The following is a 13,436-nucleotide window of genomic DNA, read 5'->3' on the forward strand; positions in this document are numbered from 1 at the left end:
TTTACTAGGAACTATGTGTGAAATGGCATTTTTGTGTCAAATACGTCAGTTTCAACATGTTTATGGGTCATACCTTCGTCACAACAGACTTTTCTAAGCTGAAGTGTCCAGATTATATTACCTCCTGCATTTATATATAAAATTAACATAGTTTCTAAAATATTAAAAAATGTTACTATTTTTTGTTATTTCAGGTCCTTAATGCTGACTCTTATAATATCTCGTCCTTAATATTTTATATAATTTAGTGTTTGTTTCGTTTTCATCATTTTTTAACAGGAAGACAATCTAATACCGTTACAATAATTTACGTAAAAGAAATATCAGCTGCTATTTTAACACATTTAGAGGTCAAATACTGTCTTGAGGCAAACACCAATTCACACTACTAGGCCATCCTTTTCAATCAATAAATGTCCATAGAAACCGTTTCCATGGATACGGAAATATCATACCGTTTTCATGTATATGTTAAATGGTAGAAGAGGTGAGTTGTTATTTATCTACACCAAATACGAGAAAAAAAAACAGAACTTAAGTATTGTATTTGATTAGTTAGACTCATAATAAGTATAGTACATTCTAAACAGGTAAAGATAAATGATCTATAATATAAAAACAACACTTTAAAAATTCATTGCGTCCGAAGCGCTTTTCTAGATTTACCTTCACAAGGAACGCTCAAATCTAAACATTTGTAAAACATTAGGAGCTATATGACCAAAAAGTGATATAACAAAAATATTCAAATTCATTTAAATTAAACTTTTCAAGAGAGAGTTGGAACGTTAGTATCTTCGTAATATACGTAATTCATCAACGGGGAAATTTGTTATGAATCATGCCAGTACCGAAGTACTGATCACCGAGCTGATAATACAATCTGGGACTAACAGTACACCAGCAGTATTATTGAGCCTGTGTTAGTAAATGAATATATATATATATATATATATAATGTTGAGACATCACTCATTTATACCAAGCGTTTTAGAATTAATTATATGTATTTTAATTTGTCATAGTTTGTTCAATTTCATTAGTAAATAATAAATGTTGTTTCGCTTATATCTAGTGAGTTTCCGTGCGCTTTCCGTCAGGACTCTTTAGTTCGATGGATCTACTGACACGTTATGTAAAAGTTTAAATCAAAGAGATTACTTTGAAATTTTATTACTGACATTTACTCGAAATCTAAACATTTAATGAATTCTAATAATATCTTTGTTTTTACTCCAAAATTTTAACTTTTTAATAATTGCGTAATTGTCTGAAAATCCTTATTGAGAAAGATGTTAGTCAACCCATCACCACGTCCTGGTTGATTTTGTTTACCATCATGTCTTGGAGGATGTTGTAAACATAATCATAACATTTTGGTGGACGTAGTTTATCAATCATCACGTTTTGGTGTACACTCTAACAAATATTGCCCAAATGCTGCCCATTCCGAAAAGGCGAATTTTCCAAAATAGCATGAAGAAACAATGATTACCGCTGATGAGATATCTTACTTTGATTAGGCACGTGCTCTTTGACGTATTAGCTGCAAGTCCACAAATCGAATGTACACGAGGCTTACAATTTTAAACAGACTATTAATACTCTGTTGGTCATATATATGGCATGTACGAATACAATTTATCATTCATTTTAATATACATCGTAGACTATAGACAGCGACTCCAAGGTCAATTATACAGAGCAAAATATTTTGTTTTTCTCAAATGATTTTTTTCTCCAGATTTACCAATCCATATAAAAAATGAATTCATGTAAAAGAGTTCACCCTTCCGATGCTGAAGGCATTGTTGGAAGATCAAATTCTAAGGCATCAATACTATCACAGTCCCCGTCGGAACTGAACGTGGCCATTATGGATATGCTGAATGTCAGACAGACACCAACCAAATGCGATATTCTCTGCAGAGGTATGTATAGAATTTATACTTCTTAATGCACCATCATATGAACAACGAAATTATTCGTAGTAGAAATCAACATTTGAGTTTATTTCCTATTCATCACACTGAACTTGCAACACTATAAAATATGTTTTACTCTTTTAGTAAGCATGAATAAAGAAAGTGAATTTGAAGTAAAGAATCAATATCGATTCGATTAAAATAAAAACACAACCTTTTTAACGATACCATAATGTGTAAGTTGGCATGTTATAATATAGTTAAATATTTTCCACGTGACTCCTCCTCCAAATTTGATGATTTTGTTATATATGATTGGCCACACTCCAAAATAACTGCTTTACTTAGCCTAATATAGAAGGTATGGTAACCCCACCTTTTGCCCCTTGATTTAATAAAATGAAAAATAATGATAAATCTATCCAATAAAGTCTTTCATTAGTTTACTTAATATGCCAGTCATCAGCATCTTTATTTTGAATTTTGTCATATATGCAAGCTCACGAAAGGTCAAAAATGGCCCTTAGAATTTGATGTTTTTTTTTAATCAGGCCAAAATACTACAAATGTCGCTTAAAAATAGTTGTGAGATAACTATTAATACAAAAAAAACTTCTTTGTGGCACATCACATTACAAATGACGAAGAAATGACCCCGTAAGTATGCATTATTTGTGTTGTAACGTCAGTTTGGGTAAAATTTTCATTAATTATTAATAGTTTTAATATAATTTACTTTGGCTGCCACCCATGATGCACAAAGTTTTTGTGCCTTAGGATTCAATATCATTATTTACTACTTTTGGCTTCAGATCATTTTGGATGCTAGGTTGGGCCATGGGTTTCCTCAAGCTTTTAGGTAAAAAAAATGCACAAAATCTTCGTTTTTTGACAATATATCCAAGTTACAATTTATAAAAGTAAACCATTATAGGTCAAGGTACGGCCTTCAACACGGTGCATTGGCTCACACCGAACAGCAAGCTATAAAGGGCCCATAAAAATTACTAGTGTAAAACCATTCAAACGGAAAAACCAACGGTCTAATCTATATAAAAACGAGAAACGAGAAACACGTATGAACTACATAAACAGATAGAATGTTCTCTAATGAAAAAACTTGTTTAGACGTTTAGACTAGTAGTAAGGCTTTTGAAAAACATCCATTTAAGAACCAAATTATGAACATTTTGAAGTTTTATGATTTAGTTGAAATGTAAGGTCATATTTGGCATAAAGTGCAGCTTGTCTTTTCTAGCATTTGGTCCAAAACTGCAAAACAAGCCAACGTAATTTTTTTTTGAAATATCAATATTTAAAAAATGAGTCACAACCTTACACTAAAAGATGTACAATTCAAAGACGTTTTAACGAGAGTAAACTATATTTTTGGGTTTTTCGTGTCTCATTGCTTTTCCACAAACTAGGTGAAAATTGCTACTTGAAGTCCAATATGTCAATTTTTAATTTCATTGTAACATCACATCAGGAATTTGCGCACTACATATTTTTTAATGGATTGAAGAAATTTCGTTTTTTGCTATTCCAGTTTTGGAAAATGGTCTTAATTGTACCTCTTCTTTTTAAATTTTCATCATCAATTTGAATAAAATAAACGTAACAATTACATCAACAGTGAGGCTAAATGCTGATATATACTAGAATTCATTTTACACTTTTTATTTATTTCTTGAATATGTTTCTGTCAAATTTGTATAAAAATTGCTATACTGAAACATTGATTTCATTCCGTCTTAAACATAAAAATACATAACAACTGCAACACTTACATACTGGAAATTCAAAAAAATATTGCGAGGTTTTTAATTAATGCGAGCGTCGTAATGATAAGAACTTGCATTTTGATATCTAATACATACATCTTTATGCAGATTTGACTAAAATCGCAATTATTAATCCCGCAGTACTCATGCAAACATGATTATGTTCTTGCAGGAAATCCAATCACGGACGCTGGAAAGCGTAAACAGATGATAAAGATGTTATCAGTAGTAATGTTGCCCGTGCTAGTCATCACAGGAATGACAGCTAATACATTTGCTATAGCTGTCGGTAATTACATAAGTTCATCTAACGTCCGTCAATTACTTGTCTTTAGCATAGAGTTAGGCGCATTGTTGCGTTCTATTCAGTTTGAGCGCGATATGAGCGCTTTATATGTAAGCAACATCAAACCAGAAACAAAAGATTTCTTGCTTCAGCGTTATCCAGATACTGACCTAGCAGTTCAAAATTTATCCAACTGGCCGAAGGGGGATGACATCATATCGGATATGGAAACACCAGAAAGGTTTCTGTCGTATCTAAATAAACACAGGTATCAGTTAGACGTATACAATCAGTCCGTAGAAGCCGAGTTGAATTTTTACTCAAATATTATTCTTGTTTTGCTTAAATGGCTTTACGACTCAGTGAGTGAATCTAGCACAGGTTCCGTATGGAAAGACGTTGTAGCCTATCAGGAAATCATTGTAGCCAGTGAGTTGTTTGGGAGAGAACGCGCTTTAGGTGTCTCATTTTATGCCACTGGTGGATTTGCATCTCGAGAAAAGTATCTTTTATTCATTGAAAATCAAGACAGAGCTAATGTAACTTTTGAATCAGCGCGGTTTTATTCGCAAATAGCCTTCGACATTTACAATGCAGAATTAGCAAAAAATCCAAATGTAAGCGAACGTATTGAAGAATTCCGAAACAGAATAAAGGCAAATAACTATTCACGAGAATCTGCGTCCATCAAAGAAGCGGAGCTATGGTTTGATAACATGACTATCTACCAAGGTGTCTTAACTCGGACACAAAATGCTCTGGCACTAACAATTGATAAAAGTTTAGCAAAGGAGTCCCAAGAAGAACTTAAAAGCGTTATAACGATATGTATTGTCTTTGGGGTAATCCTTATTGTTTGCCCATTAGTTGTTTTTGCAGTTTACAGTTTAACGTCCGATATCCAGAAGTATTCCATATCCATAGCAAATAGGTAAATACTTAAATATTAACACTTGTTTAAAGAGAAGAACCGGATCGAAAAACGAAGATAGATATTAAGAAAGCAAGTGTATGAAGTGCTCTTTAGATTTTTTTGGGCATAGTAACGCTTTTGTTAAAGGTTATCGGTATCTGTTTTTAAATCAATCGTTGTATCTGGTATTTTAAGGTATTCATTCTCTTTTTTATTTTTTAATACAAGGCACGCATTTCTTAAATCTTATCATCATTGAAAACTGTATCTACGTTTGGCATTGTATAAGATCCTTCATTGCTATACTCTTTATTATTTTACTGTTTGTCAAGTACTAATGCAGAAATTTTCGATGTAAGTGTTTAGGATGACGCAATTTCATGTTAGCAGATATGGTACGTTGAGCTATCAGGACTGCAGACATACATTGATATTGTTTTATTTATTATTGTTTGAAATGTACCAGTGTTTTTACTGTTTATTTAATCGACATTATAAAGGATTTGGGCTTTTATTAAGGAATATTTATTGTACGTTCCGATAAGCACATATCGTCATTTTACGGATTGAGATTAGCGATTCCTTTACATTCCCAATTAATTTCTTGATCAGAGGCTTCGTAAATGTTTTTAGTCAAATTTGAATTTAGTGATCTGGAGATTTTGGTAACGATGGTAGATCTTTGATAGCCTCTTAATGGATCATTTATGCAATAATTTTCTTGACTCGGGTTTTTTAAGATCCTTCCTACTTGTATATTGTCGATTGTCGAAGATCGTATGTTGATCTGTAGATGGCGTTTTATTTTGTTTTTGTTTTGTAAGGTTATTTTCTCATTGACATTTTTACCCTCAAAACATGCATACTAAGATTGAACAACCAAGTATGAATTCATATCCATGCTAAAATACCAAGGGCGCAATCTAAAAAGTCGAAGAAAAAGTAGACAACACCCTGGACAACAGTTCACAAAACTACTCAAACAACTAAAGATCGAAGATCCCGAAACCCACCAAAAAGGAACTTGAAGCAAACCACATGATATAGAACCAGACAAATATGATGCCCTTAATTAATGCTTAAAAATAAATTCCTCTAAATAAAAAGAATGCGTGTTATTTTTCCAATATATGTACGATGTCAAAATAAACCAGTTAAATGCAATGTTATCTATGATTTATAGATTTCATTTTTGCTGTTTAACAATAGTTTTCTATTTTAGGTTAGGATATTCTCTGACACTCTTCAAAAAAACATATTTCTTTCATTTTCTGTTGGCAGAATCAATTTGTAATATATACAGACAATATGTTTGGTCTATTAAATTGAACATTTGCGTATCATATGGTCAAGGGAACTTGAAAATATAACCAATAGTGCCGTGTAATATTATTGCTATTATTTAAACGTTTTATTAGAGAAAAAGATAGACAATTTACCAAACTTCTAAGTCTGATCTTAAATGAGCCATTTCAGTTTAAAAAAAAACATCCAAATAGTGAAAATAAGGACACATTGTCTTTTTAGACATTTTAGTCCGTATTAAAAGACTGCTTTTATTTATGAATGTTATCAAATTTTCCGTTCACATATACAATGTTACTTTAAATCATACATATTCGGTTCTACAATTTAGACAATAACACGTGCCTAAATAACAAATGATTGACTTAAATAGGCGATGTGAAATGAATTTACTTATATGTATCAGTATTATCATTTACGTAAATTAATTTAGAAAAATATATTCTTTAAATTTGATACATTTATTCAATATAGCACGAAAGCTCTTAACAAAGAAAAACAACGCACAGACATGCTACTTTACCAGATGTTACCGAAGTCTATAGCAGAGATGCTGAAAAGACGTGAACAAGTAGATGCCGAACAATACAATGAATCAACCATATTCCTTAGTGACATTGTAGGGTTCACAGCAATATGCGCACAGAGTTCACCACTTCAAGTTATTGATCTGCTCGGTAATGTCTACACAACCTTTGATGAGAGGATTGACGTACATGACGTTTACAAAGTAGAAACTATAGGAGATGCGTACATGGTCGTGTCTGGTATGAACATTGTTGTATTTATCTAAAACATCCTTTTATTGTTTTAGTTCATTGAAAATATCATTTTTAAAGTTATTGTGTCTGGTATGTACTCTGTAATATTCATGCACATTTTTGTTTTTTATATATAAATATACATTTTTAATTTTTGCATTTGGTATGAACATTGTCGTATTTATTTAACACACATACTTATTATTTAAAACATTGATTTATCATTTCCAATTATGCTAATTACTTGTTTTCAAAAAATAATTGCAATCATAGCCAGTAGTTTCAAATGAGGCTATGCTATCATTTTTAAATTTATGCGTATCATTTCAATTTCTATTTAGGTGTACCAAAGCGTAATGGTAAACGGCACGCATCAGAAATTGCCACAATGTCTTTAGATCTTCTGAGAAATGTCAAGAGAATTGAAATATCACATCTGCCTGGTATAAGACTAAAGATACGGATAGGCATACATTCAGGTATTGCACCATTTTAAGATCCAATATAATCGATAAATGACTTCATTAAAAGGTCGAAGGGATGTTTACATAACTGCAAATCGTTCTGTCTTGATTTGGAATAACAATCAATAAAACACTACGTTTACATATCCTCTGAAGGACCTCTCTGAGTAAAACTGACACATAAATAAAACTGATCGATTGTTAGACATGATTTATATAATTTATGTAATGCAAATATTCTATAATCAGTTTACAAATTTGCAATTTCTACTTGAACTAAGGTTACTGCTCGACTCGTCCATTAAGATTATTTAAAAACACAATCATATATTTTGTAGGTCCTACTGTTGCTGGAGTTATTGGAACAAAAATGCCACGGTTCTGTTTATTTGGGGAAACAGTCCGTATTGCGTCAAAGATGGAATCACGCGGGAAAGGTATGTCTTATTTTTAATGGAGTCACATGGAAAATTTAATTCGTTAAAAATGAATCACGTGAAGGGTTTGCATCGTTTTAAAATAGAATTACGCGGGTATGATATGTCTCATTTTAAGTTGAAACGCGTGACAAAGAAAGGTGAATTCCTTTCAAGAGGAACAACACTGAATTGGTATGTCTCTTTTATAATGGAATAAGTGGAGTTTAAACAATAAACACATCGGAAAGGTAAAAAATCTTCCATTTTAAATGGAATCTCATGGCAAAAGGTAAGCCTCGTTTTAAATTGATTCAAATTGGAAAAATATGGACCATCCAAAATGTAATCATGTGGGAAAGCTATGTATCGTTTATTATGAATTCACTTGAGGAAGGAATGTCTTCTTCAAAATTAAACCGTACGATTGAAGTGTATCGTTTTGAAAATGGAATCACTTGGGAAATGAGAGTTTCGTTTACTAGAAGATGGAAAGTTAACAATCTTAAATTATGAAATCATGGGGGAAAGGTAATTTTCTTTTTTCAAGGAATCACATGAGATAGGTATGTGTCGTTCAAAACTAAAAAACTTTTGAAACGTGTTTGGATACCAATATAATCATTTTCAAAGTATGTCATGTTTAAAATTGACGTGGGAAATATTTTTCTCTTTTATAATGGAAACACGTGTGAAAAGAATGTTTATATTGGAATCCCTTGGAATAGGTATTTCTCTTTCAAAATGAAACCACATAGGAATGATTCTTATGTTTTTGTTTTCTAATCACTTTGGTAACTTAATTTCTGTTTATAATGGAAACAGTTGGAAGTTTAGGTCTCCTTCACAATTGAACCCCATGGTACATATAGGTCTAATTGATTATGGAATCATGTACGAAATGTTTATATAAAATGTTATAACATGAAAAAATATTCGCGTGATCCATATAATTTTGAAATACGTGATGGATATATATGGTTTGCTAAAAATAATGAATGGATTGAAATGTAATCAATTAGGAAAGTATGTCTCGTTTTAAATAGAATAACGTAGGAACGCATTATCTGTTTAAAAGTGTAGTGTGTGGTAGCTGACAATAATTTTGATTTCGTATGTGCATCAAATATATATTGTAAAAATAAGAGAATCTATGAAAAACGAGACGAGTTTAATTTTGAAATTATAAATTCCCCCCACCTTATCAACAACATACCACATTCACCTGCATATGGGATGTACATTTCCCAACTCTTTGGGTATTCAAGAGCTAGCCGCTGCTACTTAGACTTTATAAAACGTCACCAGTGTCTAAGCAGAAAGTTGATGAACCAGGGTTATGCCAAAGAACGTCTCGTCCTTTTTCTTTAAAAGTTCATCGGAAGATACCAAGACCTTGTTGATAAATATTCAGTATCAACAAGGTCTTGTTGATAAATATTCAGTATCAACTGCACAAATAATACATGATGGTCTTGAAGTATAGGTTCCAGGTACTGAGGTTGTTTATCATCTTAATTACGTGTTGTAGTGTTCTTTTTATTTGTCTTTGTATAGTTTTAACCTTTGCTGTTTAGTCCATTTTTGGTAATATCCTTTCCGCGTGGCTCGGTATCTATATATTCCGCTATTGTGTTATTGTGCTATGGTTATTTTATGTATTCTTGACTTTCATTTGTACTTATGTGCTTTCTCTATGGAGTGTCTACATGTCATTTTGTTTTTCTTTGTTGACATAGTTGTTTGTTTTCATAGTTATGAAGATTATAACACAATGTTGACTGCTGTACCCCAATTTTTGACATTTTTACCTATTATGTTTGTTTATTTTGCTCAAATATTATTGTCAATATAATGGAATTTTATTCGACTGTCATACAACTGAGAGGTTTAATTAGCTATAAAACCAGGTTTAATCCACAATTTTCTACATAAGGAAATTCCTGTACCAAGTCAGGAATATGACAGTTGTTTTCAATTCGTTTGATGTGTTTGAGCTTTTGATTTTGCCTTATTCGGTATTTTCGTATACATATATACGAAATATATGATATTGTCTGCTTATATTCATCTAAACTCATCTTCACTAAACTTTTAATGTAAAAAAAAACAAAGCATGCTAGGCAAGCTTAGAGTAATGTGCGATATCTGACAATAGATTATACTTCGTCTGTACACAAATATATATATGGTTAAAGAAGGATTGTGAAATAGGTGGAACGGACTAGAAATGCTGAACTACTAAAATTAATCAAAACTCACTATTTCGATAAGCTTTTTATTCGCAGGGAAAAACTCGAAAATACAATATTCCGCAACCTTCATATAAAATAGTCTTATTGAAATCTTCCCTGTTTAGATCACCATACATTTCCATGCCTTAAATCTGTAATTTTGATTTTTAGTCTTTCCAAAGTAATTTATTATAGTAACAAGAGGTCACGAATAAGAATACAATATAATGGTTTTGTGGAGGTCTAAGATTTTATTTATTTCTGAGGAAATATCTTCATCAGATAATCCCCAATATCTGTATATTGCAGTTAGTTTAATTAATTGTTTTATGTTTTTAAGCAAATAGGATACAGATAAGCCAAGCTACACGAGATCTACTCCTCGCTATCGGTGGATTTGACATGGAAGAAAGAGAAAATGATGTAGTCAGGGTAAGTAAGATGAGTTCACATGAGTATATAGGGATGAAATTAGACTGTCAGCAGATATCACAAATCTAAACCCCGCTCTCCGATCCTATTATACATCGATATTGACAAACGGATGGACACAATAATCATTATAAATTCTCTGTCTTTATATAAAAAGAAGATTTGGCATGATTGCCAATGAGAAAAATCTCCACCAGAGACCAAATGACGTTAGAAGTAGAAGTTAGAAACTATAGGTCACCATTCGGCCTTTAACAATGAGCAAAACCCATACCGCTTGGCAAGCTATAAAAGTTCTTTATAAGAATTAACTATTTGTCCATACTTTTATTTACTTTTAATTGGGTGTACTATACTTATCGAGAAGTAAATAAGTGGAAAAATGTCAACTGAAAAAACTTTAATGAAAAAATAAATAAGTTAACTTGAATTGTCTGAATCAATTACATAGTTATTTGAATCATTTAGTGCATCATTGTCGCTTTTCTGGTAATACAATAGAATATAATAATAACATATATTTATGAGCGTCCCGTTTTGGCTTAACAGAAGAGGCAACGATGAATAGTTTCAGCGGTATTTCCTTCGCCGAGTTGAGGGTTTCTATAATATTTTACAGCATAAACATTTCTTTTAAAAAATGAACTATATATTAATCTGTGTGTAAAACCTAATTCACTTGTTTTCAATTTTATAATATACATCACAGTATTCTTTCAGAGAGAAATTCTTAACGCTTTTCCTGGAATGACAGGTAGGACATATTGGTTACGGAATGTTGATGGTTTGAACAGACGGGCGTCAGAACACTCCAGCAGTTCAGAGACAGAAGACGAATCTTGTTGCACAGAAACATCAGGGGGTAAATTTTGTATTATTTAACCTCATTATTTATATATGATGTAGAAAACTGACATTGATTCTTACTGTAAATACTTTTAAATATGGGGCAAAATTCTATTTTTATTTGGATTCTGTTGTAATTTATTTGGTTAAATATGAATTCATGTTTCGTAACGATCGTTAGTCCATCAATATATTATATTTTGAAGTTTTTTTTTTTTTTTTATTAAAGAGCATTACAAAATCTCATTCCAGCTTTGAAGTCTTATTTCCCAAACTGAAGAAACATCCGTTTTATAACAGAGAAAGATCTGCTGCACTCGGTGAAATGAAGATTATAATTTAATTCATATTGGATTATATCATCATGTATATTAATAGATGATAAATAAATGTTTTGGTGTATTGTTAAAACGGAATTTTTATATGTTGTGTCGTCCTGAATATGCATAAAAAGTTTTCACTGGACGGAGAACAAACAACAATCAATAAATCTTATGATTCCAATTGTGCATTAAGGTGGTACCCAACACCTTGACTTATATCAATTTGGCTCGTTTAATTTTCATAAAATTTTGACAAAATGTTAACTTTGACCCTTTGACAAAAATATAAAAATTTCAAAAAATTTGAACCAACCACTTTATCAGAAAAATTTCGTTGGTTATATAGCAGTTTGACAAACGCTAATTTTGATCATTGCGAAGCTTAATATTTCTTTAACAATACAACGTAATTAAAACGTTTAGCTGATTTTTACAGAGTTATCTCCCTGTAGTGTTAGGTACCACCTTAAGAATCCAGTTAACAAATTTCTGCCAGATACTGTTTTTAAATTGAAACAAATGACTGGATTTCACATCCCTTTATGTTAACACATTCCTTTTATGTCTGCTTTTTTCGAGGAATCGAAATCGGAAAAAATCGGAATCATTACAACAGAGAAAACTGATTTAAGCAATAACATAAAATGAAAAACAATCGTGACAGACGGCAATTACAGACAACCACTTTTGGTTTTTGTGGTGGGGTTAAACATATTTTTGAGCGATCAAACCTTCCCCTTATATTGAACAGTGTTGTAACAACACACATATATGGCAAAAGGCTTGAATAATTCAATAGGTACTATCTACGCACAAAACAAAGGATACAAAAGACACAAAGTACCGATCTAAGAGGACTGGCAGTTACTGAGAAATACGATATAAGTTAGTACATTTCAGACTTATTAATTTTGATTTGGAAGCTCAAACTTTTAAATTAAAACATTAAAACATCAACAATTTTTTTCTTGCATTGGTATCTGTTCCAAAGAATGTTACTTGACACAAACATGAAACAAACATCAAAACCTGTCATTACTATTTTCATTGTCAAATAAAAATTTCAAGAAATATTTGAAATGGAGTGTAAACGGCAGGATAAACTATATATTCTTTGCAGTGTTGCAGAAATGTTAAGTGCTTTGTATGATTTAGATTTATATAATAATAAATTATTCATAATCATTGATAAATAAAGGCAACAGTAGTATACCGCTGTTCGAAATTCATAAATCGATTGAGAAAAAAACAAATCCGGGTTACAAACTAAAACTGAGGGAAACACATTAAATATAAGAGGAGAAACACAACATTAAAATGTAACACACACAGAAACGAACTATAATATAACAATGGCCATTTTCCTGACTTGGTACGGGACATTTTAAGAAAAAAATGGTGGGTTGAACCTGGTTTTGTGATTAGCCAAACCTCCCGCTTTAATGGCAATGTTAAATATAACATTAAAATGACAACATAACATGACAGGACTACAATAGAAATAAATGGAAGAACATAAAGGACAGAGAAACACACAAATATACACTACAATAGAACATTACGACAAGCTAATAATTATCAAAGGTGCCAGGCCTAAAGATGAAGAGCATTGATGACCCAAAATTCCAAAAAGTTGTGCCAAATACGGCTAGGTTTTCTGTCAGAGATAAAAACATATTTAGTATTTAGAATAATTCATAATTCATAAAATCAGAACCATATACCAATATCTTGACGATGAAACAGT

The 13,436-nt window shown here is 31.5% G+C and overlaps 1 protein-coding gene across 1 annotated transcript; it reads left to right on the forward strand.

Moving 5' to 3' along the window:
* Positions 1-475: 475 nt before the first annotated feature.
* LOC127720849 (atrial natriuretic peptide receptor 1-like) lies at positions 476-12,780 on the forward strand. Its single transcript, XM_052227598.1, has 7 exons — positions 476-487; positions 6,647-6,980; positions 7,316-7,453; positions 7,777-7,875; positions 10,429-10,520; positions 11,241-11,382; positions 11,619-12,780. Exons 1-7 carry the CDS (start codon positions 476-478, stop codon positions 11,642-11,644), a joined length of 843 nt encoding a protein of 280 aa, XP_052083558.1. The 3' UTR covers positions 11,645-12,780.
* The last annotated feature ends 656 nt before the right edge of the window (positions 12,781-13,436 follow it).

This window comes from Mytilus californianus, unplaced genomic scaffold, assembly GCF_021869535.1.
Source record: "Mytilus californianus isolate M0D057914Y unplaced genomic scaffold, xbMytCali1.0.p SCAF_11, whole genome shotgun sequence".
In the NCBI taxonomy this organism is placed as follows: Eukaryota; Metazoa; Mollusca; class Bivalvia; order Mytilida; family Mytilidae; genus Mytilus; species Mytilus californianus.

Excerpts from the sequence above, each read along its gene's own strand:
- LOC127720849 (XM_052227598.1), top strand. Across the intron at positions 6,981-7,315 it reads TGCGTACATGGTCGTGTCTG|GTGTACCAAAGCGTAATGGT; the intron begins GTATGAACATTG and ends ATTTCTATTTAG. Across the intron at positions 7,876-10,428 it reads GATGGAATCACGCGGGAAAG|CAAATAGGATACAGATAAGC; the intron begins GTATGTCTTATT and ends TATGTTTTTAAG.